The 18,662-nt window shown below is 52.9% G+C and overlaps 2 protein-coding genes across 3 annotated transcripts; one reads left to right on the top strand and one right to left on the bottom strand.

The window, feature by feature from the left end:
• Positions 1 to 327: 327 nt before the first annotated feature.
• LOC128777043 (mitotic-spindle organizing protein 2B) lies at positions 328 to 7,736 on the top strand. Of its 2 annotated transcripts, XM_053902312.1 has the most exons (4): positions 328 to 719; positions 934 to 1,082; positions 2,001 to 2,180; positions 7,476 to 7,736. In XM_053902312.1, exons 1-4 carry the CDS (start codon positions 556 to 558, stop codon positions 7,631 to 7,633), a joined length of 651 nt encoding a protein of 216 aa, XP_053758287.1. In that variant the 5' UTR covers positions 328 to 555; the 3' UTR covers positions 7,634 to 7,736. The 2 variants fall into 2 exon arrangements, with proteins under 2 accessions (XP_053758287.1, XP_053758288.1); XM_053902313.1 differs by lacking the exon at positions 2,001 to 2,180 and having other exon boundaries at positions 489 to 719.
• A 1,359-nt stretch (positions 7,737 to 9,095) lies between these two features.
• Positions 9,096 to 17,391, bottom strand: LOC128777042 (tubulin alpha-3 chain). The gene is made up of 5 exons (XM_053902311.1): positions 17,277 to 17,391; positions 13,321 to 13,543; positions 12,291 to 12,439; positions 11,297 to 11,977; positions 9,096 to 9,493 (listed from the first exon to the last, which is right to left on the bottom strand). Exons 1-5 carry the CDS (start codon positions 17,277 to 17,279, stop codon positions 9,197 to 9,199), a joined length of 1,353 nt encoding a protein of 450 aa, XP_053758286.1. The 5' UTR covers positions 17,280 to 17,391; the 3' UTR covers positions 9,096 to 9,196.
• Between the last annotated feature and the right edge of the window lie 1,271 nt (positions 17,392 to 18,662).

Below are 18,662 nucleotides of genomic sequence, written 5' to 3'. Positions count from 1 at the left end.
CTTGTGGGCCGAAAGAGCGGCATTTTTGCTGTATGAAGCTAGTGGTTATATGCTTAGTGTTCAGGGGGGAGAGGACGTGCAGGGAGTATAGATCATAAATGTCTTCTTGCAATTTCTACTCCTAAAACTACTGTCACAAGATTTCTCTGGTGCTTATCATTCAGTTCGGTATTAACTATCGATGAGACATACAGGCAGTCATGAGACCCTTTAAGAATGTAGCAACCAGTACTTATTTGATCCTTATCAAAACTATGCAGGCTATCAGCTTTCTGGGCTAAAGATGAACATTTTTCTGCTTTTATCCCTCATCATCCCGCAGGTAAATTCTGCGGATCGAACGGCGGAGAGGAGACAAACCGGTTTGCGCCCTCTGCTGTAGGGCTGCGGGGCAGGCCAGGCGGTAGCGCTGCAGGGAGAGAAGCGACCGGCGGAGCCAGTAGAAGGCGCTGTGGGAGCTGCCGGAGGGGCCCGGCGGAGGCGGGGTCAGAGGAGGGAGCGCGGCGGGGCGGGGCGGGGCGGGGCGGGGCGCTCGTCTTCCCGCTAGCCGGGTACATGGCGGCCCCGGGCGCGGGCCCCGGGCCGGGAGCACCCCCGGGGCTGGAGGCGGCCCTGCAGAAGCTCGCGCTGCGGCGGAAGAAGGTGCTGAGCGCCGAGGAGATGGAACTTTACGAGTTGGCGCAGGCGGCGGGTGGCGCCATAGACCCCGACGTGTTCAAGTGAGCGCGCGCGGGTGGGGAGTGCGCGCTCATCCTACCCCCCAGACACCCCTGCTCCCCCGCCCGGGCCTCTGATCTGGAGGAGCCCCCCACCCCCACCCCGCCCTTTTCGGACCCCTTTGAGCGCCCAGAGTAGAGTTGGGGTCTTGAGGGAAGTGGCCTTCCTGAGCCTGGGCGAGGAAGGCTCACTGGCCACCGCGTGTGTTCTCTCCAGGATCCTGGTGGACCTGCTGAAGCTGAACGTGGCGCCCCTCGCTGTCTTCCAGATGCTCAAGTCCATGTGTGCTGGGCAGAGGCTGGCGAGCGAGCCCCAGGACCCTGTGGCCGTGTCTCTGCCCACATCGAGCGTCCCGGAGACCCGAGGTCAGAGCTGGGCCCGGTGCTCCCTGCCCCTGTGACTCAGGAGGCGGGTGGCAGGGGAGGCACGTGGGCGGTGCCAGACACAAGGTGGGCTTGGTCCTGAGTGGCCTGGCCTTACTGTGCGTCTTGTCCCAGGACCCACAGGGACTGCCCAAGGGCTCGCCTTTTGGTTTCCAGTCCCCAGTTTCGTTTCTTTGCTACCCTTTGCTACATATGCAAGTCCAGATCAGGTGGTCGCAAAGTGGGTGTCCAGGGTGGCCAGCAGGCTAAGCCTCATGTGGGATTCTGCCTCCTTCCTTGGGTAGAAATGCTTTCATTCCACAAACACGGGAACAAGGTGGCTTTGGTTCCTGTTCTCACGGTGTGTACAGCCTCCAGGAAAGTGTTCAGGGAGCGGGGCAGGCAGAGGTCTTACTGCCACCCCTTAGCCTATACCCCATCTGGGCCCAGGTGCTGCCCAGGAGTCTAGCCAGCTGAGCGTTCTTCCTCGGATTGCAGGACGGGTCATCATGGCAGCCCCTGGCTGCCCTAGACACGCAGGGTGCAGAGGCCTGAGTGGGCACCGCACTGGGCTCAAGTTTGAGGGGCCTCCTCACTCTCGAGAGGCATGACTGGGGGATAAGCAGGTGCCCATGACAAAGGTGTCACAGTGGAGCTCCAGCTGCATCCTCCTGGTGTGTCGCATCTGCTCCCAGTTTCAGAAACAACCAGAATGCTTGGCCAGAAGCATTCGGGCACTCACAGACATCCTGAGAAGGGGCCGATGTTCAGGTGGGGGGCAGGCTGGGTCCCTGTGGGAGGGAGTGCCAGGGCCCTGGGTACCCACGCCCCCTTTCCTGAGAGGCCCTGGGCACTGGAGCGCAGGCTTCCTTACTGATCCACGCTCTGTCTGCTCTCTTTGTGTCTCTCTCTGACCTCCAGAGGCCTCCTTTCTCTCTGCCAAGAGCTGTAGTCCCCCTGCAAGGCCCTCCTTTTCCTCGGCCCCGCGGCCTGCGGCCTCTCCGGTTCTGCTCCACGGCCCAGCTGCCACGCACTCGCCTCTCTCTCCAGGGCCCCCCGGTTCCCTCCGGTTCTCTTGCTGCCTGTTCTCTCCTTTTGCAGGTTGCGTTTACTGGTTTATCTCTGGGGGTTGGTGCTCTTTCTTGTTTCTGTGGAAACTGCTGTGGCCCCTGTTCGAGAGTCAGAGCAACTTGGAGATGAACTGCCAGGGCAGGACCCTATGGGCCATCCCTGTTACACAGCTTAGGGATTGGGGACACGATATCAGATCTTGGTTTATTAGAGACCACTTGCAGTACTGCTGGAATGGGACCAACGCCCCCTGCCCCCAGAGGCCAATTCTGCCAGGTGTGACTTGTGGTCTGTAGAGGTGCCCTCACCCCGAGAGGAGGGCAACAGGCCGAGGGGCAGGAGAGCCTTTACTTTGCTGTAGAGAGGGAAGCCTTAGGTGTGAGAAACACCTTGGTTGCTTAGATGCTGTCACCTGACAGGTAGCCTAGAGGGTAAGATGTGATTGTCCTTTCCTGCCTGTTTCCTGAGCTGAGGGTACCTTCCAGGCATTGCCCGGTGTGGTGAGGCTGGAGGCCCAGAGCCAGGGGCGTGTGAGGGCCTGAGATCCCACAGATGCCCTGGCTGTGCTCTCCGTATCCTTTCCCACATCACCTACCTCGCTGTTCTAGGTGCCACCTGAAACTCGGCATGGGGAAGGGCCAAGGGGCAGGTCAGGGTAGAGCCAGTAGACTACAAGGCTGAGTTGAGGAATCAGTGGGGAGAGGGAGGGAGAAACTGGGAATGGAGCCCTCCTCTTTCAAGGGGGTGTTGCTGCTTGCTCACCCAGTGACTGGGTGCCAGGCTGGCTCTCAGCGCTGAGGGCTCAGGGGGGCTGTGAGATGGACAGGTCCCCCTTCCAGTTTGGGAGATGGCTAGATACACCAATGGTGACAGAGACAGGAGGAAGCCAGTGTAGCCAGCCTTGCTGGAGCAGCAAGGGTTACGCAGGCTCAGAGTCCTGTTGCCCTGCAGCCCTTTGAGGTAGGAGTAGTGGGGAGCGCTCCAGCCTGAGATGCGGGCCCAGGTCACTGGTGGGAGCAGGCCTGAGCTTGGAGGGGAGAGGTGGGAAAGGGAGGGCGGAGAGCCCAGAGGTGGAGTGGGTTTGCTTTGGTGCTCAGAGCACTGACATAGAGGGGCTCGGAGAGAGGTGGGGAAGAAGCCCCAAGCATAGGGACAGGAGTGGCGTGGAGTGCTGGGCCCCACAGGGTTTTCTCAAGTGCTTATGCCTTGGGTCTGCTGGGTTGGGCAGCCAGTGGCCAGGATGTGAGGACATAGAGGTCCTGGGGAGATGCCCAGTGAGGGTAGAGGGCAGCCTGGAGAGGGGGTTGGTGGGGAGGCAGTGGAGGGGAGTGGGGCACATGAGGGGCCATGCCAGGAGTGTGCTGTGGCCAAGAGGCAGAGGCCATCAGAGATCAAGAGCTCTGAGGCCACATGTTGCAGAATCTGTCTGTCCACACAGACCTTGGGCAGAATCTGAGGTAGAAAAAAATGAGGAGAGTTGTCAGAGTGATCAGTTGGGGGACTGTGGTGGCCTAGGATCATGATGGGGGTTTGGGGCTGTTAGGGCTCGCTGGCCTTAGGTTTCCCACAGAATTGGGGTGGCAGCTGCTGCAGACCAGGGGCTGGAGGCCCGCCCAGGAGTTTGATCTGGTAAGCTGCAGCATGCACAGCATCCAGGTGGCCTGTGGGGACTGTCACTGACAAGCTCATCCATTCCTGGCTCTACTAGGCAGAACACGGGGAAACAGAAGACCCTAAGAGCACAAAGAGGGTAAATGCTTGTCATGATGAGGGTGTGGTCACCAAGGAAAAATAAAATTCGGTCGAGTGTTCTCTGCTGAGGTTTAGGGAAACTGTATGCTTTAAAAAGATGTTCCTCTGGAATGTGTAAGATGAAGTTTGGTATGCAGAAGCTGTGAGCCCTACACAGAGCTGCGCTGTCCAATACAGGAGCCATGGGCCCCCCAGGGCTTGCGGCTGAGACTCACTGCAAGTTTAAGTATACACCAGACACCCAGATGCCAGAGAACTGGAACAAAAAGAATACCTCACAAGTAATTTTCATATCGATTACATGCTGAAATGGTAATATTGCACATTTTAGGTTAATTAAAATACATGATTTACATTAGTTTCCTGTTTCTTTTTACTTTTTTTTTTTTTTTAACATTTATTTATTTTTGAGAGAGAGAGAGACAGAGCTCAACTGGGGGAGGGGCAGAGAGAGAGGGGGACACAGAATCCAAAGCAGGCTCCAGGCTCTGAGCTGTCAGCACAGAGCCCAACACAGGGCTCCACCCCCCAAACCATGAGATCATGACCCGAGCCGAAGTCGGACACCTAACTGACTGAGCCCACCCGGCCCCTCCCCCACTTTTTACTTTTTAATGTTGCTACTGGAAAATGAGTTACATGTGGTTCACATCATATTTCTGTTGGGACAGCGCTGCTCCAGAACAATTGTACTTTGCCTGAAACACTGAGTCAGGGCTGTGTGTACCGCATGTGTGCAGGAGAGGGTCACATCTCCTAAGAAGCACAGGCCCAGTTAAGGGTCAAAAGTGCATGTATGCATGTCCATGGTGCACATCAGTCTTTGTCATTATGTCTGTATGTGTTCTGGAAGCACTGATTAAGCCACTCCTGTGTGCTCAGCCAGAGAGGGCGGCAGGACTGGCTGGTGGGTGTAGACCTTCTGGTGGGCTCTCGAGTAGCAGTGATAGGTGGTCCTGGCTGCACGCTCACCCTGGCCACCAGACCTTGCCAGCCAGCCTTGAGGATATCAGGGCACTTGCTATGCTGCCTCACCCCCTTGTTCTTTTCCTTCCTCACACACACATCCAGTGTCCGCTTACGGCCCCTCACTAATATTTGACCGCAGGGGCCCCACCGGCCCATTTGAGCACGAGGGAGTGCTCCCACCATGCAGGAGAAAGGCCACTCCCGGGGAACATGGGCAAGATGGGAGCAGCTTCTCACATTCTGGGCTTTTTGTCAACCCTTGATCCCCCCGCACCTCTGCCAACAGAGCTTGCAGGGGATGGGGAGTTGGGATCACATGGGCCACACCAGAGTTAAATGGTTCAGTGGGTCCCGCTGGGGCGGGCCAGCTCCCCAGCTGCAGGGGGTGTGTTTAGGGTTGCCTTTGGGGTTTTGCTTCATCTGGGGTTGGGGGCGGTTCGGGCAGGTATTAGGGGTAGGAGGAGCACCAACTTTTTAACACCGTGAGCCAGGCTGTTTTTAACCTTCAGTGCTCATTGTCTTTGACACCCGTGAGGGCTCCTCAGGCATCGGGCCTGGGGGCATGTCACTGCCACCCACCCTAGCCTATAATCACCCTTGGCTCAGTCCTGCCCTCCAATCCATCGGACCCTAACTACCCCATTGCAGGGAGCTGGGGCAGGTAAGACCGGTTGCAGAAAGTCCCCTGCTGTGTCCAGGACAGAGCAGGTCTGTCCACTGACAGGCCCTCACACCATTCTCCTCAGACCAGAATGCCTCCCCAGCTCTGCATGAGGCCTAAGTGGGTCTCTCCACTAACTGAGAACATGTGATTCCTGAAGGTTCCAAGAATTGCAGAGCTCGATAAACGGTTAGATGGTTTTCTTAATGGCTCAAATTTACATTGGTGTCTTATTTCCAGGGTTTGTCAGCCTCATCAAGGTTAAAAATGAACATTATTTGCTATTTTCTCCTTTCCTCTCATCCTGGAGTTTCCAGAAGGGCCCTGGTCATTATACTGAGGGGGAGAGGAAATTCAGATATATGGCAGGGTGAAGAAAAGCTGCATTCAGACCCGGGCCCACGTCTGAGACCCACACTGCCATTTTGGGGGTGGCCTATGCTTGAGCTATATTTTCAGGTCCTTCAGGGGCCCTGGGCCTAGTCTGTAGGATGCCTAAGCATGCAGGGGTAGGCCAGGTGCTACAGATGAGTTATGCCAGTCTGGCCAGGCCTGGAGAGGGACATGGCCTCATAGCTGACCAGCAGGTTGGGAGCTGTAGAGTGGCGGGGCTCGTGCACTCACAGGAGACAGGATCCTTGCCCACTGACCAGTCAGCGGGAACCAGAATATCAGAATGTGTAACCGGAAAAAGGAAATGTGTGGTGACGGTTCTCTACTTTTGTTTTTTCCATGAACCACTGGCAGGCTGAGTTGGCCCAGCTTCACCCCACCACATGCCCTTGGCCCTCTGTAACGTGTTATTACATCTCCATTGAATCAAACCTGTGCAAGCCCAGGGAGGCAGGGCAGGGGAAAATCTGAGCTGTGGAATTCCAAGCAGTGGCACCATGGTAACCCTTTCCACCCCACTAGGCAGCAAAGACCCCCTGTTGTTCCCTGGGGAGGAGCTGTTCAGAAATGCTCTTAGGAAGGGCTGTCCTATCTCTGTAGGAGTCCTGGGGAGAAAGTAGTGTCAGAGAGGATGGAAAGGGAGTCTGATGTCTTGAAGAAGCCAGGATCTGCAGTGTCACAAATGTAGGTGCCTCCCCTTGTTCCAGGGGACAAATGGTGAACCAGGAGTGACTCAACATGCCCCCAAGAAATTCATGGTGTCTTTTCTCCAAAAACCCACATGTCCCCATTGCAGGCTGTTTATTTGACTAAGAACTGACATTAAGGTTGAGGGTCAAACATGGGACGCATCCCCTGGTCAGAGTCTGCAGGATGGACCCTGCCAGGCTGGAGCAGAGAGGAGCCCTGGCTGGGGAAGGCCCAGTGGGGAGGGACAGTGACCCAGGGGGTGAGCCTGCTCCCTGGGCGCATTTTGTGCCTCCTGGTGTCCTCTCAGTCTTGTGAATGCTGTCAACATCCTGAATTCCTTTAGAATAAAGTTTGGCCCAAGTGTGATTACAGATCTTCCGGTCTTCACAGAAAGAGGGGAAGGTAAGTAAATTACAAGTCAAGGGATATCTGCACCAGTGGTCTCCATCTGAATGTGACTACCTGTGGTCAGGGCAAGCTTCCTCTGAGCAGTCAAGCCTCAGCATGAAGCCAGTCACAGGATCCTGGAGCTGAACTTGAGAGCAAGAGGCTTGACCAGCGAAAGTTTGCAAAATACTTTGAGGTAGTCAGGGAAACGCCTGAGGGAAAGATTCCAAGGTCCAAATGCAAAAGCCTGACTTCCATTCTTGATGGATGTGCTTCCAGCAGTTCAGCTGTGGGTGATCTGGAGCAGGGAGCGCCAGGGGAGGCTTCAAAGTGGTGGCCCTGGTGGCGAGCCCTCCTGTGCTGCTGGTGGTCGGGCGATTCCTTACACTCTCCAGGGCAGGAGTCAACCGGCTGAGCTCGCCGACTGTGGAGTTTGCCCTGGTTCCTAACAATTGTGTTCTGCGTCCGCTCAGGGAGAAACAAAGGCAGCACGGCTCTGGGTGGAGGCCCAGCACTGGCAGAACGTGGCGGCCGGGAAGGATCCAGCCAAAGAATGCCCCGACAACCCAGTGCTACCAGGCTGCCGAAGGGGGGCGGGCCGGGGAAGAGCCCCACTCGGAGCAGCACCTGAGACGGGCAGACTTCTCACGCCACCCAGCTGTGGGCTCCACCAGCCTCCTAGCAGAGGCTACGTGTGGTTTCCTCCGGTTGGTAATAAAGCTTTGTGAAAAACCGAGGGTCCATCCAAGCTGTTTTCTATCACCTTTTGAATACATTAAGGCTCAAAGATTGAGAATCAGTTTTGCATTGTGGGCCTAGATGTACTGCAGCTGAACGTAACAACTAACTGACCTAAACCAGTGGTTTCACCCTACTATACCTTATTTTCAGGTCATACAGAAAAATCTCTGTATGGTTGGCCCATGAACAAATGGGGGTCAGGGGCACCAACCCCTGCATAGTTGAAAATCCCAGCGTAACTTTTGACTCCCCAGAACTTAACTACCAACAGCCTACTGTTAGTAGGAAGCCTTACTGTTAATATACAGTCAACTAACACATCTTTTACGTATGTATTATAGACTGTATACATACACTATATATATCATATACTATTATATACTGTATTATACTCTAGGAAACTGGAGAAAAGAAAATCGTAAGAGAAATACATTCACAGTACCATGCTGTAAAAAATCCACATAGAAGTGACCTGCACAGTTCAAACTCTTGTTACTAAAACTTTTTTTTTTTAACGTTTATTTATTTTTGAGACAGAGCATGAATGGGGGAGGGTCAGAGAGAGAGGGAGACACAGAATCTGAAATAGGCTCCAGGCTCTGAGTGGTCAGCACAGAGCCTGACGCGGGGCTCGAACTCACGGACCGTGAGATCATGACCTGAGCTGAAGTCCGACGCTCAACCGACTGAGCCACCCAGGCGCCCCTACTAAAACTTTTATAAATGCACGTCAACATGTTTCGCTAAAGAGAAAGGTGCAGTGCTTTTGCCGAGACCATTCCCAGGGTAGAGCTGCAAGGGTCTGAGGGTGGAGTGGAAATGCTGTCTTACAGGTTACGTGCACAGTAAAGTCAAAGATGAACCGTAATCTAGAGCTCACCCTGTGACTGTGAATGCCATGGAGAATCCAATAAAACTCCAACACCCCCGCCCCGCCCCTGCCGAATGTCCTCACCCTACACATTTGACCCACAGCATTAAGGACTTTGTGGACAGCCCCCTTCCATGGACCTCAGGTGTTCAAACTCCAGTTCCAAACTTACACATTAGTCACCATGTGCCATCAACAGAGAAACCTGAAAAATTGCAAATTCAATTGAAAGCCTAACTCAGTTTCGCTAGAATCTAGGAAATCTTTGTGCTTTGGAACCTCAATTTGGAAATAACTGTTTTCCCCAGGTCATGCAGATCATGTCAAGTATGCACTGGCTCCCTACAGATGTAGGTAGTGCTGTACACAACTCACAGTGCAGCCCAGGACAGCTTTCCACACGGCCTGACAGGCCTTGGGGTCCCACCCATCTGTGCAGTCGCATGAGTGCATCCCAAAGGGGCATCACAACAGACCGAAGTTTCATACAGAAACTTTAATTGGAAACAACTGAAAACCACCTGTGCTGCAGGGTGGCAAGAGAGAGAGGGAGAGAGGAATGCCTGCCAGCCATGTCCCCATTCAGTATTCTTCCCCTTCTTCAGCCTCTGCTTCCACGGAATCCACACCCACCTCTTCATAATCTTTCTCCAGAGCTGCCAGGTCCTCCCGGGCCTCGGAGAACTCCCCTTCCTCCATGCCTTCCCCCACGTACCAGTGCACAAAGGCTCGCTTTGCATACATGAGGTCAAACTTATGGTCTAGGCGGGCCCAGGCCTCGGCAATGGCGGTAGTGTTGCTCAGCATGCACACGGCCCGCTGCACCCTGGCCAGGTCCCCTCCGGGAACGACAGTCGGGGGTTGGTAGTTGATGCCCACCTGCCAGAGAAGGGGAAGAAAACAGTCTGTGAAACTTGTGTCAAACCCAGAAGTGGTAGCTGCTTTCACGGAAACAAAAGACATGCAGGTGCCTTCTTTGTGCCCGGCAAGGTGTCAGGTGAGCAGGGTGCTGGTTTCCAGACCAGCAAAACTGGGGAAAGGAGCCCTGGCTCCCGGCTCAGTCCCAAGTTGCCTGAAGGGCTGTGTCCCAGCAACTGAGACATGTGACAGGTGCTCAGGCAACAGGGCTGTTTCTTCTAAAAGGGGACACTGCTTTGTATTCCTCATGTTATTTTCCCCATAGGCTTCTACAAGATGGGGATTCATTTCTGGAGCTGAAACCTTTTCCACTCGATTCAGAGTACTATGGTTGTTATCACCAGGGGAGATCGTACCCCCGGTCTCCTACCAAATGAGCCAGCCTGTGCATAACAGGGCGACAGGCACACCCTCAGGTCCTAGGACTGTTGCTACTACTGCAACAGGAGGTGGCCTATGTGTGTGCTAAGTAGGAGAAAGGGGGTGATATTCGAGGGCTGGGTCCAAAAGGGGAGGCATTCTAAGTTTCCAAACCAGGAGACAACACGACCAGAGGTTTGGGCAGGGATACACAGGGTCAGTTAGAGCTGGGGTCGGCAAACTTTGTCTATAAAGAGCAAGACAGGGACGCCTGGGTGGCTCAGTTGGTTAAGGTGTGCAACTTCAGCTCAGGTCGTGATCTCACGGCCTGAGTTCGAGCCCCGCGTCGGGCTCTGTGCTGACAGCTCGGAACCTGGAGCCTGTTTCAGATTCTGTGTCTCCCTCTCGCTCTGACCCTCCCCCCGTTCATGCTCTGTCTCTCTCTGTCTCAACAATAAAAATAAACGTTAACAAAAAAAAGAGCAAGACAGCACATATTCTAGGCTGGGTGGGCCACATGGTCTCTGTCACAATTGCTTAATTCTCTCTTTGGAGCACAAAAGCAGCCACAACGAGACACCAATGAACAGGTGTGGGTGTGTCCACATAAAACTCTACATGGCTGGTCTGCCAACTGTGCCGATCCCTGAACCCAGAATAGGAAGGGCTAGTGAAGGACCCGCTGCAGCAAGCCCACCAGAAGCAGTAAGGTCTGAGCCAGCTAGGCGGCATGGAAAGCAAGGCAGAGGGAAGCACATTTTCCCAGATGGAAAGCATCGACAGTTTAGCGTCCAAGTACTGGACAAAGCTGAAGAGCTACAGCAAGTTTCCTATTCTGTATCAGATGGAAGACTGGCACAAACTGTGTTGGAGGCAGCCTCTGTCCAAACTTGCCAATCTTACTAACAGAGAAATGAGTATGTTGCCATTTCTTCCGAAAACATCCATGACCATTTTTCGTTAAATCAAATGCTGCATGGGACATTTAGGTTTGGTTTAATTTCCTTATGCCTGAAGAATGACGTGGGATTTAGGAACACTGATGTTTATAGTGATACCCCGATTTCAAATATCCACATAAATTGTCAAAATGCCCTTGAAAATTGCTACATTTCTAAGTCCAAACTATTTTTCCCACACTAATTCTTTCACCCAGAAGCGGCAACAAAAATCCTTCCCCAAACTTTCTGTTCTGTTAAAAAAGAAAATTCTCACACAGATACACAATGTGGTAACTCAGGAAGGGAGTTCAAATGGCACCACTGAATAAATTATCACTCTGGCTCACTAATTTGTGACCAAGGGGCTGGCTGCCATGGAACAGGGCATCCCCTACAAAGGGCATGCTGTGCTTGGTCGGCTGCCTGCTGACCGGGAACACCACTCAACATCACCCAGTCCTACCTTAAATCCAGTTGGGCACCAATCCACAAACTGGATGGTGCGCTTGGTCTTGATGGTGGCGATGGCTGCGTTGACATCTTTCGGGACCACGTCCCCCCTGTACAACATGCAGCAGGCCATATACTTGCCGTGCCGAGGGTCACACTTGACCATCTGGTTAGCCGGCTCAAAACAGGCATTGGTGATCTCGGCCACAGACAGCTGCTCGTGGTACGCCTTCTCCGCTGAGATGACCGGGGCGTAGGTGGCCAGGGGGAAGTGGATGCGGGGGTAGGGGACCAGGTTGGTCTGGAATTCCGTCAAGTCCACGTTCAGGGCCCCATCGAATCGCAGGGAGGCCGTGATGGAGGACACGATCTGCCCGATCAGGCGATTAAGGTTGGTGTACGTGGGCCGCTCGATATCCAGGTTGCGCCGGCATATGTCGTAGATGGCTTCGTTGTCCACCATGAAGGCACAGTCAGAATGCTCCAGGGTCGTGTGGGTGGTCAGGATGGAGTTGTAGGGCTCCACCACGGCCGTGGACACCTGGGGGGCCGGGTAGATGGCAAACTCCAGCTTGGACTTCTTGCCGTAGTCCACCGACAGCCGCTCCATGAGCAGGGACGCAAACCCAGAGCCGGTGCCGCCCCCGAAACTGTGGAAGATGAGGAAGCCCTGCAGCCCCGTGCACAGATCCGCCTGAGAGAAACCAGAGACCGCGAGTCAGTGCCCGCGGAAGCCACACCGCCGACCTCCAACAAGCCACGCTCACTTCTTTGCCTCTGCGGGATGATCACACATTCAAATCGTCCACAGCGCACGTGCAGGACGCTCAGGAGCAAAGCAAGGCAGACGTTAGAGATGTACGGACGCACTGAAGCCACACGTGAAGGGAAACGTGGACTCAAGATTCTGGCCTGGGGTTTTGCCAGAGCGACCTCCTGGTCGCAATCCCTGCATACCCTCCCGTCCGGGGCAACGTCCACAGGAAGCCTTCTCGGCACCCCCTTACCAGTTTTCGGATCCGGTCCAGGACCAGGTCGACGATCTCCCTGCCGATGGTATAATGGCCTCTGGCGTAATTGTTGGCTGCGTCCTCCTTCCCGGTGATCAGCTGCTCTGGGTGGAAGAGCTGCCTGTAGGTCCCTGTGCGCACCTCATCTACAAAGAGGACACGTGGGCCGCAGGGCTTCAAGCCCGTTGTTAACTCACCAGGAGGGGTGGGTTTGGGGACCGTCGGGATCTACCAAGCACGTGCCGTTCCTCGCGGTCGGCAGCATCAGGGTCTCGTAGAAAACGTCTCTGCGTAACACGCAGACCACAACAGCAATCTATGGCTCAGCAGGTAAAGTCAAGTGGCGGTACAAAGTCCAATCTGACTGGTCCTCAAAGGAGGGAAACCACTCACACCCGCACACAGGTGACTCTGCACGTGCATACATATGTCCTCCTACCCACAGCTACCTCAAAGAGTGTAACTAAAAAATCGCTTACATGCTGGACAGTCACCAGGTCAGCATGACTTTGGCCGGCCAGTCCCATCAGGGCACCCTCTGTGGCCTGCCTCTCACAGGCTTTAGGGTGACATCCTGTCTTCCCCTGGGTGGCCACTGAAAGGTGCTCTCTCCTTGCAGCTCTCCCTGGCAACCACTTCAGCCTTCTAATCTGGAGGAAGCCAACGAATGTTCTCTACTTACCTTTCTGTCAGATGCAGGTCAAGATTCTCACGCAGCAGCATCTTGGTGTGCGCAGCGTTAAGGAGGGACCAGTGCCTGGGCACCCCGCAGGTGGAGTCTACACAACCACCTGCCTGGGGCTGAGGCGGCCACGAGTGAATCTATTACCAGCCTATGTTTTTCCTGTACGTTAGGTTCTCCTAACTTAGGAGCCTCAGTTTCTCACCCGATGTAGCCACAGGCGTGTACTTGTACACCCCGTCCTTTCTGCAGAAAGGATTCAAAGGAGCACAGGGGGCATGGAGGGGGCTTCAGGGAGGCTCTCCCACTCTCCCGGGAAAGCCGCCCAAGTGCCCGAGCACCTACCGACCACGGTGGGCTCCAGGTCCACAAACACCGCTCTGGGCACATGCTTGCCAGCCCCAGTCTCGCTGAAGAACGTGTTGAACGAGTCATCCCCACCACCGATGGTTTTGTCACTTGGCATCTGACCATCGGGCTGAATTCCATGTTCAAGGCAGTACAGTTCCCAGCAGGCATTGCCGATCTGGACACCTGCCTGCCCCACGTGGATAGAGATGCACTCGCGCTGGGAACCAGAACACAAACGTTGAGATCCCCTTGTCTTCAAGGGAACCAACACTATATGGCATGGAAACCATATTAACACACACATCTATATGTACTTCACATTGTCTATGGCTTTCCCAGACCTTTCCCAGAAGGCTTATGTGACCCTTTTCAAGTCCCTATGAAAACTGAGGTGCTCTAAACCACCCGAGCTACTAAGTGCCGGACTTAGCCCCTACACAAAAGCGTTTGCTACCATACACGTAATGTCAATGGTAAACGCCACACCGTACAGTCACATACAGCCACAGTCACCATACAGCCACAGTTATTCTCTAAAGAATATAGCTACTAGTTTCTGATGGTGTCCTGTCCAAAGAGAATGTAACAACTAATAGATCAGGGAAGGAAGAGTGGACTTGGACACAGGTCACCATGGCCCAGGTGCCAGTGGTCACCATATGTGTGTCATCCATCTACCCATCTACAGCTACCCTCTATTTTCTCCACCCAGGGCTGTGCTCAGGGAGGCTGACCCATCTGGACTGCATGAAAGGGGCTTCCTTGCACCTGGCTTCTGGTTGCATTAGCCAAGGCAGGCATCAGCAAGAGACTGCGAGGTTAGAGGACAGTGTGGTCAGGGTGCTCACTTCCTGGCTCCCACCCTGCCGGACTGCCATGGGCTCCCTGAGTGTGTTTATCAAGGCCACAAACTTTCAGCAGTCAGTGTTCTTTATAAAGCCACCTTCTCAACTTCTAGTAACCACTCCCTTCACCTCAAGGCTAGGAGTTAATGGCAACCAGGCATCACAAATGGTAGGACACTACACTGTCCTTTGGTGGTTTCCTTAGACTCAAAGTACCTATTTTTTGACTGTATCATATCTTTCCCGCCATAAACATAACTGTACAGTCATTAATCATTTGTTCTATTTTAGACACCGTATCCTCACAAATACATAGAGGAGATCAAATAAAATTCAAGGTGTCCCACCTACCCTAAATCCTAATATACAATACCAAGAACTTGAAGTCCTGTTTTTAAGTTTGGCAGGTAATTTTTTTTTCTTATTTTTAAGGTTTGTTTATTACGGAGAGACAGCACAAGCAGGGGAGGGACAGAGAGAGGAGGAGACAGAATCCGAAGGAGGCTCCAGGCTCTGAGCTGTCAGCACAGAGTCCGACACGGGGCTCGAACCACAGACCGTGAGATCATGACCCGAGCTGAAGTCGGACGCTTAACCGCCTGAGCCAGGTGCCCCTGAAGTCCCGTTTTTTATTACACAAACACCAACTCTCCAATTAGGGGCATAGAGATTCACGTAACGCCACAATACCCTAAGAATCCCTCCCAGAAGGAACTATTATTCACTTGCAGAAAGAACTTCTCCAATGACAAGGAATGCACTCCTTCAGAGAAGAAATTCATCAACACTCTGGGAAGTCTTTTGGAATCCACACAATCACACCATTTACAGATCAGTATTATTCATTTTGCCTTACTTATATCCAGGCAGCCTATGCTTCACAGGATGCCTGATTTACTTTTCTACGGACTCAGCCCTAGTATGATCACAGTAAGCTCTGTACCCTGAGAAAATCCCTCAGTTTTTTCTTTTACAAAATGGGGGCTGGTGTGCTACATGATCTGCAAGGCCACTTCCATCTGATTATCCAATGAAACTAATGAAAAGCAGTCAGAAAAGTCATTCCTAGCTTTCAATAGAAAGCCATTCAAAATTCATCACCAACCTCACCTGGATCATTAAAATTTTACCTTACTTTACTCAGCCTTATCTTCATCCTCTTTCTTTTCAAGCTCCGGTCCAACTGCTCTCTTCATATTCTTGGCAGATTGCTTTGTTCCCTACGTACCCAGAAGCTTCAGCTTCCAGACAGCAAATGCGCAGACCTTTCTGCTCTCTTCCTCCTGTCAATTGTTTCTACTGATCCCCTACCCGCTAACAGTCCTCAAAGTAATCACCGGCCTTCTCAGGCCACTAGAGATCCACAGACCTCTTCAGGGTAATTGGAAATTAAAGCGATTTCACAGTAGGACTACTGAGATAACCAGCCCTTTTCACCGTGTTCACATTTCACCGTGTTCACTGATGGTGCATAATCAAACAGTGGGTAAAACTGGGGTGCTTGGGTGCCTCAGTCAATTAAGCATCCAACTTCAGCTCAGGTCATGATCTTACCATTTATGAGTTTAAGCCCCGCACTGGGCTCCGCACTGACAGTGCAGAGCCTGCCTGGGATTCTCTCACGCTCTCTCAAAACAATAAACTTAAAAAAAAAGGGGGGGGGGTAAAACTGTTAATGCCCTAGTACAAATCAAGGTAGTGGCACCAAACTATACCAGTGTTCGTTAGATTCTTCACCCTTATGCACTCACGGTAAAAAGACCAAAAAAAAAAAAAAAAAAGTCAATTTCATTTCAGAATATTCATGATGAAGCAAAAAATGATTATTTTATAAAACATCCACCCTCAAGTACTGTGACAAAACGGAAAGTATCCATAAAGCTCTTGTGCACCTGCTGAAATACAGCTGTTTTAAGAAATAGCACTTGTGTGCTTTCAGTTGCCAACTGAACTAGCTTTTTTCACAGAATGTTATTTTCCTCGCAAGAGCCGACAAACTATGGCTATTGCAACTTGGATATCTGGTGTTTATGTCAGCATGTTGTCTTAAAGTAAATAAATATTTTTAAAATTTCTAACATGGCAAACGACTACGGAGATAACCCACATAAACAAAGGCTTTTTGGAGTCCTACTTTGTTACACTGTAGAGATGTCCATGGAGTGCCTGGGTGGCTAAGATGGTTAAGCGTGACTCTTGCTTCCCCATCAGGTCATGATCTCATGGTTTGTGAGTTTGAGCTCACTGGGCTGGCAGTGCAGAGCCTGCTTGGGATTCTCTCTCTCCCTCTCCCTCGCCCCTCCGCCACTTGCACTCTTTCTCTCTCTCTCTCTCTCAAATAAACTCTATAAAAAAAGAAATACTGTAGGGACACCTGGGTGGCTCAGTCAGTTAAGTGTTGGACTTCAGCTCAGGTCATGATCTCATATCACATGAGTTCGAACGCCACGTTGGGCTCTGTGCTGACAGCTTAGAACCTGGAGCCTGCTTCGGATTCTGTGTCTCCCTCTCTCTCTGCCCCTCCCCCACTTGTGCTGTGTGTATGTCTCTCTCTCTCAAAAATAAACATACGTTAACATACATACATACATATATACATACATACATACATACTGTAGGGATGTCCTGGGACCCCAACGTTTGAGAACCACCTTCCAGGCCTCAGGAACCCAACATAACGGCTGTCCTCAGAGACTGAGTCAAGGCCACCCAACAAGTCAAGGTCACCCAGCTTCCAACCTGGCTCATAAAGTTACAATTTTCGAGGAGACATCTGCACCTGCCGACCCCCCTTCATCCGGGACATTACCACGACGCAGGTTGCCGCTGCCCTCAGGGTTCGCACACCCAGAGAACAAGCGAGAGGACTATCATCTGTTCGTCCGGGCAGCCCTGGGCCTCCCGTGCCCCCCCCAGCCCCCTCTTTCCCCGATCTCCCCCCCGCCCCCCCCCCCCCCCGCCACACACACACACACACACACACACAGAGCCCCGGCCCTAGGATTTGTCGCAGTCTTGCCCCACCCAGGGGCCTCATGTGGCGGGCTTCATCCTCCCTCCTGCCTGGGCCTCTATGACCCGAGAGTGGCCAGGGGGGGACCTCACCATGGTGAGTTCAGCTGCTGCCCAACGCCGTTACCAGACCTCAACCGCTGCCACAGACGCCACGCGCCCAACTGCCGCTGCTGCGCTGTGCACACGGCCCGGGATTGGCCCGCCGCTGCCCAGGTGCCCATTGGTCCTCAGTGCCTCGGGGCGGACCTAGGCCTGGAATCCCGCTTCTGATTGGACGTTACTTGACTTGCGGAGTATGGTGCTTTCTGATTGGATATGGCTTTGGCGGGAAGGCTGTGGCCTAGCCAAAGCAGAGCATTCTGATGCATCCTGGGATGTTAGGTGGGAGTGGTCACGGATTTCTCTGCGTGGGACATAGCACATTTTCGTGCACGTAAGGCCTCAATGTGCGCGTGGCTTCACGCCAAGCTTGTGCCGCCTTCTTGCTTGGAGGCCCAGGCCCACTCACCTGTCTGCTCGTGATTCCGGTCTTTGCAAACGAGACACCCTCTCAAGGCCTGCCCACCATCTACCTGTAACTAATGCAAAGGAGAGCTGCTCTCCCGTGCTTCGCAAGCCAATAAAAGACTTGCACCAAGTTTTTGCCTTGAAGATAGGCTATTGGTTGGTGTGGCACCACCCAGGAGAACGTAAAACCGGTGTTCAACGTCCCGAACTCCCTGATGGCTTATAAACGAGGGGTTTTACGGGGAAATTTGGGGGCGGGGGGGGCGGGGGGGGGGTCTCCTGAGAAGGTGGACGCTGTTGATTGGAGGCTTATGAAGTCATGTTCACAGATGTTACTTTGTTACTTCAAGTGTCTTCATCTGGTCCGCGGAGGTGTGTTCTATGTCAAGAGACTTGAGATAGACTAACAACTAACAAGATGGATGCCAGCTTCATACCCAAAATCTGCACCCAGCTTTCTTGTCCACCCTTTTTCCGGTGCAGAAAGGCCTTTGCCATCCAGCGCCCGGGAACCAGGCAGGATTTGATTACTTCTTTAATCTGGGGATTTCTGAGTTTCTGGGGACAAGGGAGTTGGAGGGTATACCCCAGGCTCCCCCCGCCAAGGCTGGGTTGGAGTGCAGTGTCCATTTTGGGGAACTTTGGTACAATCACCTGATTCTTCCATTCTGTAAAGACTGACTTAACTTTCTTTGGGATCCACTGTGTATTTATTTCTGAGAAAAGCAGGGTAAAAGGAATTCTGGCATAACCCCAAACTTATCACCAGAATGCAACATCCTTTCTGGTGATTCCCTAGAGCATGTTGGAGCAGACCCTTAACTTATTACAGATGAGCGGGGAACTCAGTTGCCCCTGCAGTGGAACACAACAGGGAGAGGAGCTGGAAGTTTTCTGTAGGCCTTGGGAACATTTGGATAGTATGATTCGGTCGGCCCTTAGAAAGATAGCTTTGGCAGCAGGGAGGAG

This window comes from Panthera pardus, unplaced genomic scaffold, assembly GCF_024362965.1.
Source record: "Panthera pardus isolate Hobbes unplaced genomic scaffold, ASM2436296v1 HiC_scaffold_15, whole genome shotgun sequence".
In the NCBI taxonomy this organism is placed as follows: Eukaryota; Metazoa; Chordata; class Mammalia; order Carnivora; family Felidae; genus Panthera; species Panthera pardus.
The sequence above is the reverse complement of the archived record's forward strand: the minus strand, read 5'-3'. Positions and strand labels throughout refer to the sequence as shown.